The sequence below is a fragment of the Salvia splendens genome, chromosome 15 (assembly GCF_004379255.2).
Source record: "Salvia splendens isolate huo1 chromosome 15, SspV2, whole genome shotgun sequence".
NCBI lineage: Eukaryota > Viridiplantae > Streptophyta > Magnoliopsida > Lamiales > Lamiaceae > Salvia > Salvia splendens.
In genome coordinates, this window is record NC_056046.1 from 13,817,463 (window position 1) to 13,836,835 (window position 19,373).

Genomic DNA, 19,373 nt, shown 5'->3' on the forward strand with positions numbered 1-19,373 from the left:
CAAAAACACTAATATTGTCATGGAATTTAAAATACCATCGTCGAGAAGCCTGTTTCAGTCCATAAATTGATGTCTTAAGTTTGCAGACTAAATTTTCATTCCCTTTCTTAATGAAGTCTTCAGGTTGTTTCATGTAGACTTCTTCTTACAAATCGCCATTCAGAAAAGCAGTTTTTCACATCCATTTGATGTAGTTCCAAGTCGAAATGGGCTACAAGTGCCAAAATGATTCTAAGTGAGTCTTTCTTTGGTACATTAGAGAAAGTCTCTTTATAATCAATGCTATGTTTCTGAGTATAACCTTTGGAAACAAGTCTGGTTATATATCGTTCGATTAAACCATTCATGTCGAATTTGGTCTCGAAGACCCATTTACACCTAATACATTTGTGTCTATCAGGTAATTCGACAAGGTCCTAAACTTTATTATAATCCATACATTTTAACTCTTCTATCATGGCATCAATCCATTTATTAGAATTATTACGCTTAATGGCAAGTGAAAATGAAACTGGATCGTTATGCATACCTATATCGCATTTAGATTCTTGGAGATATATCACATAGTCATCAGAAATTGCCCACCTTCGTTTTCATAGAAAACGCCTTAATGGCACTTCCGTAGATGCTTCTTCCACACCTATGTTCAATGACTTTGGCATCATCATTAAGTGGTTGATCATTCAAATATTGTTAGGCTGTTCAACAATATTTGGCACACTTAATTCTTGAGAAAATGAGGGAAGAAGGTTATACCCTTATTTCATTAATGACCACTGACTCAACTTATTTTAACACAAGAAATTCCCGCAAGTGTACGGGGCTAGTGTAGCACAAAGTAAGCAAGAGTATCGTATCCCACAGAGACAAATTGTGTAAACTCAAGTACCACGAACCGATTTCAACTACTATTTAGACAAAGCAAATGTTTGGTTTTGATATTTAACTATTAACCATAAACAAAGTAAAACAAAAGACAAAAGATAAAGTTCCAAATAAGAGAACGAGGTGGAGCTTTGGATCTGACTACAATACCCACAATGTAAATAACTCAACAACTTTGATTACCCGTTGAAGTCTCTAGGATTAGTAGGACAATCGCTATTCTAGGCTAAGCCCCCTCTCGAGTGCACTCAACCCGTTGATTAACTATTAATATTGAAGTCTCCTTCTAATACTTCACAATTAACTCCTATACACAAAAGATTCAAGCCCTCACTCTAGAATTCCTTCTCTCGAATGCAAATTATCTAGGTGTTGTTCATTCTTTTATCAATCCTAATTAGGTATCTCTCGATTACTCAAAACTAGGTCAATATATCCAATTGTTAGCTAGGCAATTGAATTGAAAGGCACAAGAATGAAGCAAAATAATCACAAGAGCATAGGTAATCAAAAGCTATTGAATTAATCACAAGTGTTCATTGTAGTCCTCACCAAAACTCTACAAACGATTTAGCTACAAATATTCAACTCAAAAACATAAGAATAAATCATAGTCATTGAATAAAACATGAAAACCAATGAAAATACTCCCAAGGGTGGATTGAACGGAAATTCGTCTTCGTCTTCAATCTTGTTGAGGATCGTGATGCCTTTCCTCTCAATTCCACTCTCCAAACCTTCAAAAGCTGCTATAGGGCGTGTATGATGTGTTGAGGTCGAAAACCTAGGTCTCCTTTTATACCCGGGGCAGAAATAATAGCAATTTCAATCTCGCAGAACACATCGCCCGACCGGGCGATTTTAAGTCGCCAAAACGCCCGGTCGGGCGAACTTTCTGGAGTTCGCGACCAAAACGCCCGGTCGGGCGTTTTCCCCTTAAAAATCGCCCGGTCGGGCGTTTTTCCCTTAAAAATCGCCCGGTCGGGCGTTTTCTCTGGAATCCTCTAAAAGCATTGTCTTCGTCTTCGAAAGGGCTTCGCGTGAGTATCTTGCACGCCCCCATCGGAGTCCGGATGAGAGAGTTATGGCTATTATACGAAAGTCGCGCATTGAAGCGCGTCCGGTCAGGCGATTCTTCCTTCAAGCTCGTTTTCAAGTCATTTTCACATGTTTTAGCTCCAAACACTCGACAAACTCGTCAAAACACTTATGTAGTGGATAATGGATGTAAACTCAAGTAGTATGCTACAAAAACACTGAAATGTTCACGTTAAACATCCAAAATACTTGCTAAACCACGAGTTTATCAACTCCACATTACGAGTGTTAGAACTCCCACTGATCTCACCATTCTCAAAGAATCATATATTTCTAGTTTCCACAATTCTCATGCTATCATTAGGACAATAAAACCTACACCCTTTAGATTTTTCTGGTAACCCATAAAATAACCACTAACTGTCTAAAATCCATTTTTCTTTTCTTGCGAAGAGTATACTCTAGTTTCCGCTGGACAGCCTCAAACATGAAGGTGCTGCAAACTGGGTTTTCTACCTGTCCAAAGTTCATAAGAAAGTCTTTGGTACAAACCTTACTAAAAACTCAGTTTAATACATAAATAGCGGCTCTAAGAGCATAAATTCACCACCTCTATCAGATCGAATAATTTTCACCTTTCTATTTAATTGTCTTTCAACCTCAGTCATAAAATATTCAACTGTGCCTGAGATTTTTCTTGCAATAAATAAATCCATAACACGAAAAAATCATCAATAAAGGTGATAAAATATTTTTCTCCACCAAAAGTCGATGACATCAAAAGGTCCGCAAATATCTGTATGTATAATTTTAAGGAGCTCATTGCTTCTTGTGGCATTTTTAGTATTGTGTTTGGTTTGTTTACATTTAATACAATCCTCACAAACGGTAATGCTTGTAAAGTCTAAATTCGAATGAATATTATCTTTTATAAGCCTCTTAATTCTTTCACTAGAAATATGATCTAGTTCCTTTATGCCATAAGAATGATAAATTCGAATGAATATTATCCTTTAGGTGCTCCTTCGGTTGCAATGTGAGCATGAGATGCACCCATTCCATACTTCTTCATCTTACACTCCTCCTAGACCAATACGTTTCCCGATTCTTTAAGAGTCCACTAATATTTTATAGTGAATCAATTTGGAATGGTCCATATTAAGGAGGTAAGGAAGTTAGGATGAATTGGACAAGGAAATCCTCATCCACCTATAATCCAATTTTTTTCCAGCTTAGAAGAGATGTTATTTATGTCCATCACATGCTCGTACATAGTCCGTGAACTATTATATTGCATGCTCATGAGATCCTTCATAAGTTTTCCTGCAATAGACTTATATACAGTTGCGAAGCGATCCTCAACATTCTGTAAACATTCTTTTGCAATGTGATAGGTAAGAGTAGTAATGAGATGTAGATGTGTGAGATATGTGGGTGTGGTGCAGATCAAACAAGTGCAGAGGATTCACTCAACCGCTAGGCCTAGGAACTCCCTAAACTTATCTGTCTGTGTCGTTGGGATACTCTCACTTCCTATCAAAACATTAACCCATTTACTATTGGCTAGTACATGGTAGTAAGGATCTATCCCATAGAGATGGACGAGGTAGGCAAGTTTTCAGATGACTAGGAAGGGGATGGCTGCTGCCACGCAACTCATAGGTTAAGATTTGTTTATCTGCTAGACTTGGGAAAATTAAAGGTGGCTATCATATCTGCTGGACCTAAGGAACAGAAAAAGTACGTACGCATGCATGAGTAACAAGAATGAGGTTAACCAAGAGAATTCAACAACTAAACTACTTGACCAGGTAACAGGTTTCCTAAAACGGCTAAACAAAGCGTAAACATGCAGAGGGGACCACTTTCCCGAATTAACTAGTACGACAGAAAATCTGCAAAAAAAGTAACACATGCGACGGATCCTACTGCTAACTAACTTCTACCTTTATCTTTTCCAACAATTGAAATAACATACATGAAAACAGAGCATCAATTATATGAAAACAGAGCAATCACAGATCCGACTTCAAACATTACGATTGAACACGAAATGACTAGATCTAAACTACTAGGCCGAGCAAAACAAACAGAAAATAGTAAATATCCATAACCATGCAAAATTCAGAACATCACGACTCAGATCTACAACTCCGTTCAACAATTCTACTCAGATCAACAAAGAAACAACTTCAATACGTCAAATCCTACTCCTCAACTCCGACTCAACCAATTTAACGACAATTCAACTCCGATCAACCCGATCTCCACTCTACGTCAAACATCAATTGCGAAAATGCATCCAAAACAGGAAATCCAACAATCAAACATAAGAAACAGCTAAACAAAAAACATAAACTTCCATAGATATGATATTCAAGGTTCAACACTGAAACGATAAGCACCGAGCTTCTAAAATGGTGAAGTCTCGGCGTAAAATGATAGAAAACAACAGAAAATGGTAAATTGTATCTTCGCCCTTCACGAGGACAGTGTTACACCACGGAAATCAAACTAGGTGACCATGAACTCCCAGAATTTACCCTATATGTATCTAAGTGCGCAGAGAAAATGATATGTGTGAAGTAATGAGCTAAGAGAGAAAAGTGAAAAGTGTATAATACTTGGTGATGATGCCTCTCTCTTCATGTTGTCTCTATTTATAGTTGAGGCTCGAACTTCTAGGGTAGTCTCTTTGCTGAATTGACGATTTTGGCCTCCTAGAAAGTCCTTCAAAAAGACACTTTTCTGCTCACAGTTGCTTCCTCGATCTCCCGGGTCAGGTTGCAACTGGCTTCTTTACTTCACTGGGAAGCGCACGAGGTGAACTTTTCTATCCTACATACTAATGTGGATAAAAATAAAACTATTTTCAAATGATATTTGTGAAAACTCGAACATATGTTCGTTGCTCATTTTCAAATGATGTTGTCTTGCCATAAATGTTTTGTGTATAATGCCTATCTGTTTTTGGCGTGAGACCAGTTATGTTGTGAATCGAATTCGGGTCCAAGTGAGGGTGGTGTCCCTACTCAGACTAGTGTACACAGGAGACCTATGGCCTTAGGGCAGGTCTGGTGACCGAGGAAGGTGGCCACCTTCCCGGCACAAGAATGTTAAGGTGGCCGTGAGAGAACACCATCTCTACGGCACAAGATGATCAGATATGGCAAAATACAGAAAGAAAATGGACTGCAGTCAAATAATGATTTTTAGTAAGCTCGGGCATTTTTTTAAAGTAAAACCCCGAGTGTTACTGTGATAGTGGCTTGACAATATTTTTCAAATGTATATTTATATTTTTCGGCAATGTGTTCACTGAGTACTTTTGTACTCAGCCCTGCATGTATTTCTAAATGTGCCGGTTGAGCAGTGGCGGGGTGAAGTGAGTGTTGTTGGTCCACCAAGAATAAACTCTCGGAGGTTCATGTCTCCATACATGGAACCGAGTTCTTTTGCTTTCGCGGTGCCTCTAGAAAGGCAACGTTTATTCTATCTAAGACTCTGATATATTCTATTTCGTTTAAGACTCTGGTAATTTTAATATGTACGAACAACCGCTCGAGTCTGCATGATCGAGCGTATTTCGTGTTAAGTACTGTTTCCTTTAGTTTATCTTGAACACTTAATTATCGGTTGGCTTGTTATCCTTCTTGTTTCCCCCGCTTCTTTCCCCCTCTTCTTCTATTCCCCGCTCAGTCACGGTACCCCGGGCTAGGTTATCCTTAATCAGCTACAAACGTGACACTTAATGATTCCAATCCAATACGCATATATATACTATAATTATATAAATATATTCTCCTTTTCCTTATCAGCGTAGGAACATATATTTAGTCAAACTTAATGGCTAATTTAGGGAATATATTATAGCTAATTGGATGATGATAATTTAGAAAAAGGTCCATTACATTAATAGCTATTGATAGCTGATTAATTACAGAAAATGTGTCTTATACCAAGTTTATTATATCAAAACTCCAATTCTATTTAAGATTCTATCACATGTCACGTATGTGAGACATAAAACTTACATTTATATCTTACAATAACATTTCTCTTAGTGACCATAGTAAATTATGAGAAAATAAGTGTTAATTATAGTTTAGATTATAAATTATAGTCCTCTATATGCGAATATGAGTCTCATTTTTTCTGCCACATGTTTTAAAATATGTTAAGAAAAAATAGTTGAAATATTGTAGAAAATAATGGGATCATATATGATGATAAAATAAAAGCAAAGGAGAAAAAATAGTTGAAATAACATAGTGAATATAGGGGCCTATATATGATAAAATAAAAACAAAGGAGAAAAAGATGCTATAAATGGATAGGGATTATTTGCATGAGACTGACGAAAAAAAGAAAATTCAGCCTATTTCGATGTGACGGAAGAAGTAGGTAATAACGATTAGTTGCACAATTTAGAAATGACTTCAAATTCATGACGCGGGAGACTTCAAATTAAGCCTCACACTTCACCTACCATATTAAACTAACACATAAACTTAACTCAAACAAGAAATACAAAATCAATTATTTGACTTATTCCCATCCATATTCTTCTCGCCAACACCATCACCATCACCATCTGTCTTCCTAAAGAGCTTCCCCTTGAGATGTTGAGCAAACGTGCGAGGAGTGAAGCGCGGCGGCTCAGCCTCCGAGACAGTCTCCGGCAGCGGCTGGAGGACGATCTTATCCTTGTCCGTCTCGCAGAAAACGGCCCAAGAAATCCTGACCTTGTCCTTGTTGACGAGTCCGCGGTGCAGGATGCTCTTGTACCTTCCGTTGCTCAGGATCTCGATCGTGTCTCCGATGTGCATGATTATGGAATTCGGCACGCATTTTGCGGTTACCCATTTGCCCTCGTAGAACACCTGGAGCCCCGGGACCATGTTGTGCAGGATGAAGGTGAGCGCGCTGACATCCGTGTGCGCCTCGACTCCAAGGGCCAGCTCCGGCTGGGGGCATTTCGGGTAGAAGTTTATCTTCATTTGGAGGATTAGATCCTCCGTACCACACACTTCTTTTTCTAGCCTGTCTTTTTCGAGCCCTAGCCCTATTGATAGGACCGATAATATCTTCGTTGCTAGCCCTCGCACCTGCTTTGCATACTCGCTTGTAGCTTCTCTACACACACAAACAAAGGGTTCGGCAATGCACACCCAGACTCATACTATTAGTATGATATTAGTAGCATGTTTTGCTTTCAGGGACACTCCCCAAAATGTCTCAGGTGTTCGGTTTCCAAGATATAAAATAATACCAAGGTACAATCTAGAATTGAGCTGTGAGATTATTTTAGTCATAGGGATAGCTATGACTAATTATCCCACGATTATCCATCGAGAATTGAGTTGTGGGGTTGAATCTCATGAATCAAACACACTACAAATTTAATCTCGGATACAATCTTGCAAACCGATCGAACACCCGGGTTGCACATTTTCTAATTATCTGATGTGGGATGGTTTGAACCCAACAAAACATATTTATAATGTAAACAAATGGAGAATTTAACATACTAGTACTATTGTAGTGGACTTACACATAATCAGCAGGGTGATTGGGCCAAATAGAAAAGTCCCTTTTGTCCTCAGGCAGCACGCAATGGAAAAAGTAGTCCTCCCACTCGAGCTGGCCACTGGCGTTGTTAGCCAGCTTGCTTCCGTAGCCCTGCACGTTCCCGGCCACCTGATCGTTGGCGTACTTCTCCTTCTCCTCCACCGGCAGCTCGAAAAACTCTTTCCCGGCAGCCTTGACACGGCTCGTCAGCTCCTCAGGTATACCGTGATTCACCAAATGCATCACCCCCCATTCCATCGCGGCCTTCTTCACCACCTCGTGGCACTTCTTCCGCGTCTCCTCGTTGCTCGAATCGATCTCGAGGAGATCGATCGTGGGCAGCTGTGGGCCATCCTCGATGCTTTTTTCTTCGTCGAAAATGTCACGGATGCTATTCAGCTCTTCTTGGGGCCGGACGTAGTCTTTGGGGATCGTCTCCAGGCTGCTTCGGGCGAGTTCCTCCACCCGCGGCCTTGGAGCCGTTGTAGCAACCATTCTTTGTTAAAAAGTTAGGTTTGTGGATGAAGTTTATGAAATGGAAGTATATTAGGTTGGAACGTGTGAGTGTAATTGCATGAGAGATGTATGTGTATTAATAGATGTGTAGAAAAGCGGGTAGGAAAGAGACAATGAAAATGGCAAGTATTGTTGACTGGGGAGTAGAGGCATGGTATGCTATAAGTTTGGTGATGAATATTACTCCCTCCGTCCCATAGAAATATGTCATTTAATATGGACACATGTTTTAATGTATAAGAAATAGACCATTTAATATGGACACATGTTTTAATGTATAATTGGTAAAGTAAGAGAGAATGAGAAAAGTAGCTGAAATTGTGTAGTAGATAGCAGTTGAACCCATAATAATAAAGTAAAAGAGAAGGAGAAAAAGATTGTCAAAAATGGATATGAACTATTTATATGGGACAGAAACGAAAAAGGAAATATGACATATTTCTATGGGACGGAAGGAGTACATAATAGTACTTCATCTGTCTCTTGATAATTGTCCACTTTGATTCTGGCATGAGTTTTAAGAAATATAAATGAAAATGAGTTAAATGAGTTATTGGAATGTGGGGCATACTTACCATTAATGGTAAAAAGTGAAAGTTGACAATTAATTAAGGACGGACGAAAATGAAAAAATGAACAATTAATGGGTGACGAAGGGAGTATTAAGTTTAAATTTTAAATAGATCGTTATAAGACACTTCACTAAAATTTATCTGTGAGACATAATAAGATGTGCCGCATAGGATGGTGGTGGTAAGTTCAATTACTTGATTAGCAATAAAATGCAACTTCATCAGTACTATATAACTAATATATACAATTAATTAAGTTATATGCATGCACTCATGACTCATCTACTATCCAACGATATGGCTATTTAAAACTTAAATCTAAACTTAATGATCTTTTACATATTGTCCACACTCATGACTAGTTTGAGAGTTGGTTATACCTAACAAACAGAGCCGGGTGGTAAACTATTTATAACTTATCTAAACTTAATGATCTTTTACATATATCAAACCGAATTCGATTGATAACAGATACATTTAAACGATTTGTATCACTGTGTATACGTATGTATTTCATGTATATTTCGTATATATTTTCCCTTATGTATATCTGATCGATGGAGGTAATGTCGTCATGATATTTATGTACTACTAATAACTTTGTGTTCCAGTTTCCATTTTTTGCGTTTTTTTGCTTATCATTAATATGTATTTCTATATTTAATACTCCATCCATCACATAATAATTGTCACTCTTATTGTGGGTATGAGTTTTAAAAAATATAAAGAAAAAAGTTGGTTGAAAAAGTTAGTGGAATGTGAGATCCACTTTTTTATATTGGTTTTATAATAAAATATGAGTGAAGTGAGTTAGTGGAATTGTGACCTACTTACTATTTATGGTAAAAATGAAGTGTGACAATTATTGTTGTATGGACCAAAATGGAAAAGAGTGACAATTATCGGTGTAAAAGTGCAGTTGCTAAGCTAGTCAATAACTTAATTTTTTTTTACTCAATAACATAAACGAACTTAGTAACTACTAGTACTACTACAAATTTTATAATTTCAGCGAAGTTATTTAACAAGTTTAATTTGTCAATGAGCGACCAAATTAAATATTGTTGTATTATTTGGTTTCTAGAAATTCAAATCGTGACAGACACTTAGAAATTCAATATGATCTTTTTTATATCATGCCAAGTATTAGATAATTTCCTGTATATGCTAGTTTTAGCACTCCCTAGGGGCTTGGATCCCCTGCGGTGGAAGAATCACGTTAGGGGATGTTGTCACTCACATTCTAATTTTTTATTAAAAAAAACTTTTTTTAATATTATATTTTATTAATAAAACATTGGGTTGTGATTCCTCCGCGGCGGGAGATCCTAGTCCCTCCCCCCAGTATATACCTTAACCCTTCTGGAATGATTTTTTTTCCCTTCTGGAATGATTGAATTAGCTTCTTTTAGTTGAATTTTGGGAATTATAGAAATCAAGTACTACAAAACTTCAACAGATTATGTGCTTTAGTAAAGAAGATTAATTGAAGCTACCATACCAAGCCTAATTTTTGGGCTTGTTCATTTTCAGTTAACAAAATGGTATGGTATTCCACGTCATGAATACAGTAAGCAAGGTTAGACCACGTGGCGGTCTATAAGAATAGGAGCGGCGATCACAAAGATGTACTCATTTAGTCAAACTCCCTCCACATATTACGTTATCCTTCAACTTCACTCACACCATAACAATTATATTTCCCGCCCCCACCAAATGACCAACGCCTCACCACCACCACCCTTCTTCCGCCGCAGATGGCCACCGGACTCACTTTCCACGCAACCAAACCCTTCTTTCTTACTTCTCACTTCACTACCTCCTCTTCTAATATTCCTTCTTCTTTCGCACTTCCTCCAAAGTTGTCACTTACGCGCAATTTGGTTGTCAATGCCACCACTGATCCTTCAGGTTAGGCTTCTGCTTCTTAAATCATCTTAAAATCCAAATCCAATCGCAAATTACTACTTTGAAACCCCAATTCTGTTGGTGTTGAGATGTGGGAACTGAATTCAACTTTCAACATATCGTTACTCGCCTCAGGTCAGGTTGAAAAGGATGAAGTCGTCGAGAAACCGAAAAGGACTGTAGGGGAGATGGAACAGGAATTTCTTCAAGCACTTCAGGTACGTAGTATCACAGATTTCTTATTACTACCATAATATCTTTATTTTTACTCTTTTAATGACATAATAAAGTTTTAATTTATCCTATTAAACATGGATTAAATTACACTAATTTTCTCTAGGCTAATCCTCAAAACTAAACGCCCCTTATATGATTAAATCGCTATGTTTGTGTAAAAATCATGGATTAAATATGCCCGGTCAATGGTTTTGAACAAAGAATAAATGTGACAAGACATTTAATTTTGTGAAATTAAATGATATAGCGTCGATCTACATTTTACGTAGATAAATGTAGTATATTCACTTTCTCAAATCCGATTTCCGGTGAGTGAGAAATAGTGGATTAAAGTTGGGCATAATTAGCTTTTAATTAAAGCTTGGAGCATGTGCTTATGGAATAATTAACTAGTGTTAATTATCCCACATTGGAAGATTAATACATCTTTAATGTGTTTAAATTAAGTGACTTTATGTTACTTAATAATTATAGTGGATCAAGATGGGTGAAAAAGCCCACACGCGCGCACACGCGCGCCGCCGCCGCCGCCCGCCCTGCCCGAGCCCGAGCCCGTGCTCGTGAAGTTGCGCATCGAGGCCGACGTGCGCAAAAGTGATCAAAAGGCTAAGGACTTCACCCCAAATGAGGCCAAAGCCAATCTGTTGGAGCGGGGCGGACCCTCCAACAAACGCCCTCGCCCAAACCGTCCAAACGACAAAGGGAAGGGAAAGCAGCCTTCAAAGAAGTTTGAAGGCGACTGCTACAAGTGTGGCAAACCAGGCCACTTTGCTAAAGACTGCCGCAGCAAGAAGAAGAAGCCGGCTGCCCACGTCATTGAGAAGGAATTCAAGGACTGGGATGAGAACGACCTCATTGCTGTGGTCACTGAAGAGGTCAACCTTGTCAACAACAACAAGGGTGGCTGGTATATTGATACCGGCGCTACTGCACATGTTTGTGCAGATAGGAGTATGTTCTCCACCTACAACAACGTTGAAGGGAGAAAGATAAACATGGGGAATCAAGCCTCGTCTGAAATCCTCGGAGTTGGTGATGTAATCCTAAAGATGACGTCTGGCGTCTCAATCACCTTGAAGGATGCGCTGCACGTTCCGGACATCCGGAAGAACCTAGTTTCAGGATCAATACTAGTGAATAAGGGTTTTAAACTTGTATTTGAATCCGATAGGTTTGCATTGTATAAGTTTGGGAAGTCCCTCGGAAAAGGTTATGTAACCGACGGACTTTTCAAGCTTAGTGTAGCAACACTGCGTGTTCCAAAGCCACTGGCTAATAAGAATAAAGCATCTACTTCCTCTTATTTGATTGAGTCTTCAAATTTGTGGCATTGTAGATTGGGACATGTGAATTCAAAAGCTATTAAAAGATTAGTGAACTTAGATTTACTAAAGGCTAATGAATTGGATACCCAAGATAAATGTGAAATTTGTCTTGAAGCAAAAATGACTAAGTTGCCGTTTCATTCGGTTGAACGAAGCACAAAACCCCTTGAATTAATTCACACGGATGTATGTGATTTAAAGATGGTGCAAACAAGAGGTGGTAAAAAGTACTTTATCACTTTCATAGATGATTGCACAAGGTATTGCTACATTTATCTTTTAAGAAGTAAAGATGAAGCAATAGAAGCGTTCAAAAATTATAAGAACGAAGTTGAGAATCAACTTGGTTGTAAAATCAAAATGATTCGAAGCGATAGAGGAGGCGAATATGTAGCCCCGTTTGAGGAGTTATGCAACGCAAGTGGTATAATTCATCAAACAACTGCTCCATATTCACCACAATCTAATGGTGTTGCAGAACGCAAAAATCGAACTCTAAAAGAGATGATGAATGCACTGCTTCTAACTTCAGGATTACCACATAACATGTGGGGGGAAGCTGTTTTGACAGCCAACTATATCTTGAATAAGATCCCTCTCAAAGGAAAAGATGTCACTCCTTATGAGTTGTGGAAGGGAATGAAGCCATCCTACAAATACCTCAAAGTGTGGGGGTGTTTGGCAAAGGTGATGGTTCCTCCGCCCAAAGAAGTTACAATCGGACCTAAGACGGTTGATTGCATCTTCATTGGATATGCACTTAACAGTAGTGCATATCGATTTGTTGTTCACAAGTCTGAAATATCGACTATCACAGTAGGAACAACAATTGAGTCGAGGAATGCTGTATTTCTCGAAAATACATTTCCTTGCAAAGACAAGGAAAAAGTCTCAACCAATTCTGAGACAAGAATTGAAGAAGCCACTAGTTCTAAACAAGTGGAAGAAGAAGCCACTAGTTCTAAATCAGCAGATGCGGAACCTGAATCGCGCAAGCGTGCAAGGCCCGATCCAAAAGATACAGTACTAAGACGTGGTAATAGAGTCAGAACACCAAAAACTTTTGGTCCTGACTACATTGCTTTCATGTTGGATGAAGAACCAACATCGATAAAAGTAGCCTTTGCTGGCCCAGACGGGCTGCATTGGAGAGAAGCTGTTCAAAGCGAAATTGATTCAATTTTGCTAAACCACACATGGGTGTTGGTTGATTTGCCCGAAGGTGCTAAACCTTTAGGATGCAAATGGGTTCTTAAAAGAAAGTTTAAGGCCGATGGAACAGTTGATAAGTATAAAGCCCGATTAGTAGTAAAGGGTTTTAAACAAAAGGAAGGACATGACTTCTTCGATACCTATTCACCTGTAACAAGGATTACATCTATACGAGTGCTTCTCGCTATTGTTGCATTGCACAATCTTGAGATTCGTCAAATGGATGTAAAGACCGCGTTTCTAAATGGTGAACTAGAAGATGAAATCTATATGGAACAACCCGAAGGGTTTGTAGTACCTGGACAAGAGAAAAAGGTATGCAAGCCCGTAAAGTCCCTATATGGATTGAAACAAGCGCCATTGCAATGGCACTTGAAGTTTGATAATGTGATGTTATCAAATGGGTTTAAAATCAACGAGTGCGACAAATGTGTCTACATCAAGAGCACTAATAACGGTCATGTTATAGTGTGTCTCTACGTTGATGATATGTTAATCTTGGGTAGCAACACTCAAGTAATTAACGATACAAAGGCCATGTTAAAGAGAAACTTTGACATGAAAGACATGGGTCTAGCCGATGTAATTCTTGGAATGAAGATTCTAAGAACGAATGATGGAATCATCTTAACACAATCACATTATGTTGAGAAGATATTGAATAAATTCAAAGCCTATGATGGCGCGCCGATTAAGACTCCAATTGAACTCGACGTTCACTTGAGCAAGAACAAAGGCGAGCCCGTTGCTCAAGAAGAGTATGCACGGGTCATCGGGTGCATTATGTACTTGACTAATTGCACTCGACCTGACATCGCTTGTGCCGTGAACAAGTTGAGTCGTTACACGAGCAATCCAAGCAAAGAGCATTGGAGAGCTCTTGTAAGGGTTTTGAGATATTTAAAACATACTCAAAATTATGGGCTACGCTTCTCGAGATACCCCCCGGTACTTGAAGGGTACTGTGATGCCAATTGGATATCCGATGATAGAGACTCACTTTCAACAAGATGTCTTTACTATTGGGGGTGGTGCTGTATCGTGGAAATCCACAAAACAGACCTGTATAGCCCGATCAACAATGGAATCGGAGTTCATTGCCTTGGATAAGGCTGGTGAGGAAGCCGAGTGGCTTAAGAACTTCCTTGAAGACATTCCATGTTGGTCTAAGCCAGTGCCACCAGTGCTGATCCACTGCGATAGCCAAGCAGCTATTGGAAGGGCAAACAATGGCTTCTATAACGGTAAGTCTCGACATATACGTCGACGACATAACACCGTGAGACATTTGATCACAACAGGGGTGATTACAATTGACTATTTGAAGTCAATAGATAATCTAGCGGATCTGCTAACCAAAGGGTTAAACCGTGATCAAATGAATAAGTTGCTAGAGGGAATGGGTTTGAAATCCACAAACTAAAGAACTATCACAGTGGTAACCCAACCATGATGACTGGAGATCCCAAGAACTTGGTTCAAAGGGACAACTAAGCTATGAGAGTTCATGGAAAACACTCAAACTATATCTATTCCCTAATAGCAATAGAGTGTTGGAGATCTTGCCTAGTGGTAAAGGCTAAGTCTATGACTTTTAATGGTTCTTAAAGATCTCAAAGAGATGGAGTTCTCAAAGAGACCAAGTATGGCAAGGTACTTGACTAAGAATCACCTATGTAAGTGCGAAGTGTGGTCGCTTCATAAAACGTACTTATGAATCCAAAGTGGTGTCCAAGACCGCAATGGACACAAAACGTGAGAACGGATGAGGTTGAGGTGTTTAAGCGTTAACACCATTGTCTCGGTGCACGCCGTGGGGGATTAGTTCAAAGCATCGCGCTACTATGCCGCCTGTGTATCCGATGGTGTCGACTATGGAGGGTTCAAAGTCAACAACTACCTATCCTTATGCTTATATACCTCTCGAGGGTTGAGCTTATATCTGCATGCATATGCATTTGGCTATTTCCACTCATGTGGGGGATTGTAAAAATCATGGATTAAATATGCCCGGTCAATGGTTTTGACCAAAGAATAAATGTGACGAGACATTTAATTTTGTGAAATTAAATGATATAGCGTCGATCTACATTTTACGTAGATAAATGTAGTATATTCACTTTCTCAAATCCGATTTCCGGTGAGTGAGAAATAGTGGATTAAAGTTGGGCATAATTAGCTTTTAATTAAAGCTTGGAGCATGTGCTTAGGGAATAATTAACTAGTGTTAATTATCCCACATTGGAAGATTAATACATCTTTAATGTGTTTAAATTAAGTGACTTTATGTTACTTAATAATTATAGTGGATCAAGATGGGTGAAAAAGCCCACACGCGCGCCGCCGCCGCCGCCCGCCCCGCCCGAGCCCGAGCCCGTGCCCGTGGGCGTGGGCGTGGGCGCGGGCCCGGGCCCGGGCCCGATCCTTATATTGGGCTTGATCTTGGGCTTGGACTTGGACTTGGATCTTGGCAATTGGTCTTTGGGTGGTCTTTGGGCTTGGGGCTTGGCCCAAACTATTCTTTTTGGACCACCGCCGAGTCAGCAATCCAAGTGGCTTGACACGTCGTCAAGCGAGGCACAGTCACGGCTGCCACGTGAGAAATCCACACATGCGATAGGCACACGCCTGCCACACGCTCGTAACCGAATCTGCCATGATGAGCCTTCATGGCTCGGTTGACCCTGCATGGTGGCTTCTGCATCATCATAAGCTCTCTCCCTCTCTCTGCATTGTCCTTCTGTCGAAGCTCTGCCCTCTCCTCCATCCAGTTCGCCGGAGCTCTACTGATTGCGGTGCTGCATCAATAGAGACGTAGTCGTTTTACCTTTGGGGACGACACGCCAAACCGAAGAGCACTACCGGGGCGTATCTCGTCTTGCGGGAAGAGTCCTCCTCGACTCGGCTAAACATTCAAGGTTTTTTTTTGTTTCATTGTAATTCAGTTTAGTTTCGTTTCTTGTATTCCTTCTTTTGGGTTGTATTACGTCCGGCTTTTATCTCTTGTAATCAGTAGAACCAACGGTTTGTTGATTAGTATTGTACCAACTGTTATGCTTGTTTCAGGCATTCTATTATGAGGGGAAGTCAATTATGTCGAATGAAGAATTTGATAATCTCAAGGAAGAACTAATGTGGGAAGGAAGCAGCGTTGTAATGCTAAGTAATACTCCATATCTTTGCATCTTTGATTTGTTACTTTTATGATATTAAATTTGTAAGAGATTGTGCCTCTTAACTACTGAAATTCCTTTCTTTTACTTATGTTGTCTTGTGTTTGCAGGTGCTGATGAGCAGAGGTTTTTGGAAGCTTCAATGGCTTATGTATCTGGAAACCCACTTTTGTCTGACAAGGAGTTTGATGAACTGAAACAGAGGCTAAAGGTAATTTGATAATATGATAACATGCTAGTACCAATTAATATCTTGTTATCACTTATGTTCTTATATATGCTAGCATATACTACTATTATTGTGTTCCTCAAAGATACTTCAGTTATTGATTTTCACTCCTTTAGCATGTTGTAGGCAGATGGTAGCGAAATTGTGATTGAAGGTCCTCGATGCAGCCTCCGTAGTAGGAAGGTTAGTTCTATTTAATTCCTCAATTACTTCCCTTTATGTATGGTTATGTAGCAAGTCTTTCTTGCTTGATATTCATACAATTAAATTTCTTAGGTGACTGACTTAGAAATTATGTTTTATGTCTGGTTTTCATTTAAAATGCAGGTCTACAGTGATCTCTCTGTTTACCTAAAGATGTACCTTCTGAACGCTCCGGCTACAATTGTTGCATTAGGATTGTAAGTCACACCATACTTATGCATTACACGGACTTCATCAACCTTCTCTACTTTTAGAGCATAGCGTGCTATCAAACTTCACTCAATCATCTCTTCTGCAGGTTTTTCTTTATAGACGAAATAACTGGCTTCGAGGTCTTAAAGGTGATCAAATGCCACTCAACTGAAATGTCACATATCAGCAATGCTTCCTTAATTCTCATTAGTTGAATTAAATCCAATGTCATTTCAGATTCCGGAGCCATTTGGTTTTCTCGTCACGTGGTTTGCAGCTCTGCCCTTCATTATATGGCTAGCGTTCACACTCACAAATGCCGTTGTGAAAGATGTTTTAATCTTAGAGGTGAAATTCTGTCCAATGTTTAAATCAGACAAGAGAAAAGTAGAGTAACTGATTTTTTCTGCAGTATGTTTGACATTGAGGTTTGGATATTTCAGGGGATCTGTCCAAACTGCGGCACCAAGAACAATTCCTTTTTCGGTTCCATACTATCGATTTCTAGTGGGGGTTCTATCAACAACGTGAAATGCTCCAAGTAAGCTCGATTATTTATCCAACATAAAGAGTCTGTTTATCTAGCTTTTTCTTGTCTGGATTGTTTAAATTGGTGGCATTGTTATCAGCTGTGGGACTGCATTGGTGTATGATTCCAAGACACGATTTATCCAACATAAAGAGTCTGTTTATCTAGCTTTTTCTTGTCTGGATTGTTTAAATTGGTGGCATTGTTATCAGCTGTGGGACTGCATTGGTGTATGATTCCAAGACACGTTTGATTACGTTGCCTGAAGGAAGTGATGCATAACTTGATAAGGTACCATCCTTGAAATTACTCATGCGGTTAATTTCTTAACTTCATTGATCTTCCAATTCACTTAATTATAGATAGTTATGAATGTAAAATTCTTATCTACTTTAACTAGTGAAAAAATTGTCACAGTTCTACATGATTACTGAATTTACAAAAAATCATATCTAGTCATGTGATAATAAATTTAACTAGAAGTCTTAACGTTTTTTGATAGGTAAGATATGGATGTGATTTAAGGCAATCGAAAAATGTATTACTCCATAATTTTATCTTTGTATTTGTGAGTGAGCTAATAAAAATAAGATATGCAAATTCAATCACCAAAATATTTTTTTTTCTATTTTTTTTCTCCATAATCAGCTTCCATTAGTCTGCTTATATTTGAACAAATTGGTGCAGGATGTTGTCGTTTTATTGGCTACCAATTACAAGGCCAACATTGGTAATGTAAATATATTACAGAGGCTTCTCTGGTGCTGTATTATACCACATTTCTTAAAGTACGTAGTTGCAATATTAATTTTTTATTTGCATACTCTGTTTATGTTATAGATTCTAATGTATAGAGAAAACATAATACAGTTATATGAGAAGATATTATTATTAAATATATTGCTCGAGACAAATTTTAGCGCGAGCTCTACAATGTTAGTAATTGGGAGTAAAATTATCACTCTACAACATCATCCAACTCTGATACAGAGCAAAAGACGATTGTACCAAAAAGTTTCGGCTAAATCAATGTATACGAACAATATCATATAATGTTAATTATAATAGACAAAATACACAAGATTGCCACAAGGTGTTTAATGAAACTGTGATATTGGTGTTAAATGGCTAAGAAGAAGAAGGATTTTGGTAAAAGGCTTGATTATTTTCTTCAACAATATGACACCCTTATATAGGACATTACAAAGCTTGTGCTACAAGTATTCTTGGGCACCAAGCTAATATATTCTTGGGCACCAAGCTCATGTATTTCTTAGCCTCCAAGCTAATGTATTTCTTAGCCTTCAAGCTAATACAAAGCTTATCCTACAAGCTTATACCTTTCTTTTTCTAACACTCCCCCTCAAATTGAGTAGTGGGATCTCCGATACTCAATTTGTCAAGAACTCCTTCAAGGCTCCTTGAGCTAACTGCCTTGGTCAGTATATCTGCTAGTTGATCTTCAGAACGTACAAAAGGGAATTCGACCACTCCTTCTTCAATTTTTTCCTTGATGAAGTGTCTATCCACCTCAACGTGCTTTGTTCGGTCATGTTGGACTGGATTCTCTGAAATGCTTATGGCGGCTTTGTTGTCGCAGTATAACTGACTCTTACTTGGAATATAATCAATCTCTGTCATCAATTTCCTCAACCACATGATCTCGGTCAGACCACTCTTAATTCCTCTGAATTCTGCCTCTGCACTAGACAGGGCTACCACCTTCTGCTTCTTACTCTTCCACGTTACCAAGTTTCATCCAACGAATGTAAAGTAGCCTGA

At 38.8% G+C, this 19,373-nt stretch overlaps 2 protein-coding genes across 3 annotated transcripts; one reads left to right on the top strand and one right to left on the bottom strand.

Moving 5' to 3' along the window:
• Positions 1 to 6,278: 6,278 nt before the first annotated feature.
• On the bottom strand, positions 6,279 to 8,063 carry LOC121767670 (leucoanthocyanidin dioxygenase-like). The gene is made up of 2 exons (XM_042164001.1): positions 7,478 to 8,063; positions 6,279 to 7,059 (listed from the first exon to the last, which is right to left on the bottom strand). The coding sequence occupies exons 1-2, from the start codon at positions 7,987 to 7,989 to the stop codon at positions 6,459 to 6,461; spliced, it is 1,113 nt and encodes a 370-aa protein (XP_042019935.1). The 5' UTR covers positions 7,990 to 8,063; the 3' UTR covers positions 6,279 to 6,458.
• A 2,195-nt stretch (positions 8,064 to 10,258) lies between these two features.
• Positions 10,259 to 18,487, top strand: LOC121767354 (PGR5-like protein 1B, chloroplastic). 2 transcript variants are annotated; one of them, XR_006043074.1, is made up of 11 exons: positions 10,259 to 10,493; positions 10,626 to 10,708; positions 16,331 to 16,427; positions 16,548 to 16,648; positions 16,793 to 16,849; positions 16,994 to 17,067; positions 17,169 to 17,211; positions 17,300 to 17,410; positions 17,506 to 17,603; positions 17,692 to 17,882; positions 18,279 to 18,487. XR_006043074.1 is itself a non-coding variant. In XM_042163611.1 (11 exons), the coding sequence occupies exons 1-10, from the start codon at positions 10,340 to 10,342 to the stop codon at positions 17,871 to 17,873; spliced, it is 888 nt and encodes a 295-aa protein (XP_042019545.1). In that variant the 5' UTR covers positions 10,260 to 10,339; the 3' UTR covers positions 17,874 to 17,882; positions 18,279 to 18,487. The 2 variants fall into 2 exon arrangements, 1 of the variants encoding a protein (XP_042019545.1); XM_042163611.1 differs by having other exon boundaries at positions 10,260 to 10,493; positions 17,804 to 17,882.
• Positions 18,488 to 19,373: the final 886 nt, after the last annotated feature.

Bases quoted from the DNA above. Each gene is read 5' to 3' on its own strand.
- LOC121767670 (XM_042164001.1), bottom strand. From the start codon at position 7,989: ATGGTTGCTACAACGGCTCCAAGGCCGCGGGTGGAGGAACTCGCCCGA. The intron at 7,060-7,477 runs GTAAGTCCACTA...TTGTGTGTGTAG, and splicing joins AATCACCCTGCTGATTATGT to AGAAGCTACAAGCGAGTATG.
- LOC121767354 (XM_042163611.1), top strand. From the start codon at position 10,340: ATGGCCACCGGACTCACTTTCCACGCAACCAAACCCTTCTTTCTTACT. The intron at 17,212-17,299 runs GTGATCAAATGC...ATGTCATTTCAG, and splicing joins CTGGCTTCGAGGTCTTAAAG to ATTCCGGAGCCATTTGGTTT. The intron at 17,604-17,803 runs GTAAGCTCGATT...CATTGTTATCAG, and splicing joins AACAACGTGAAATGCTCCAA to CTGTGGGACTGCATTGGTGT.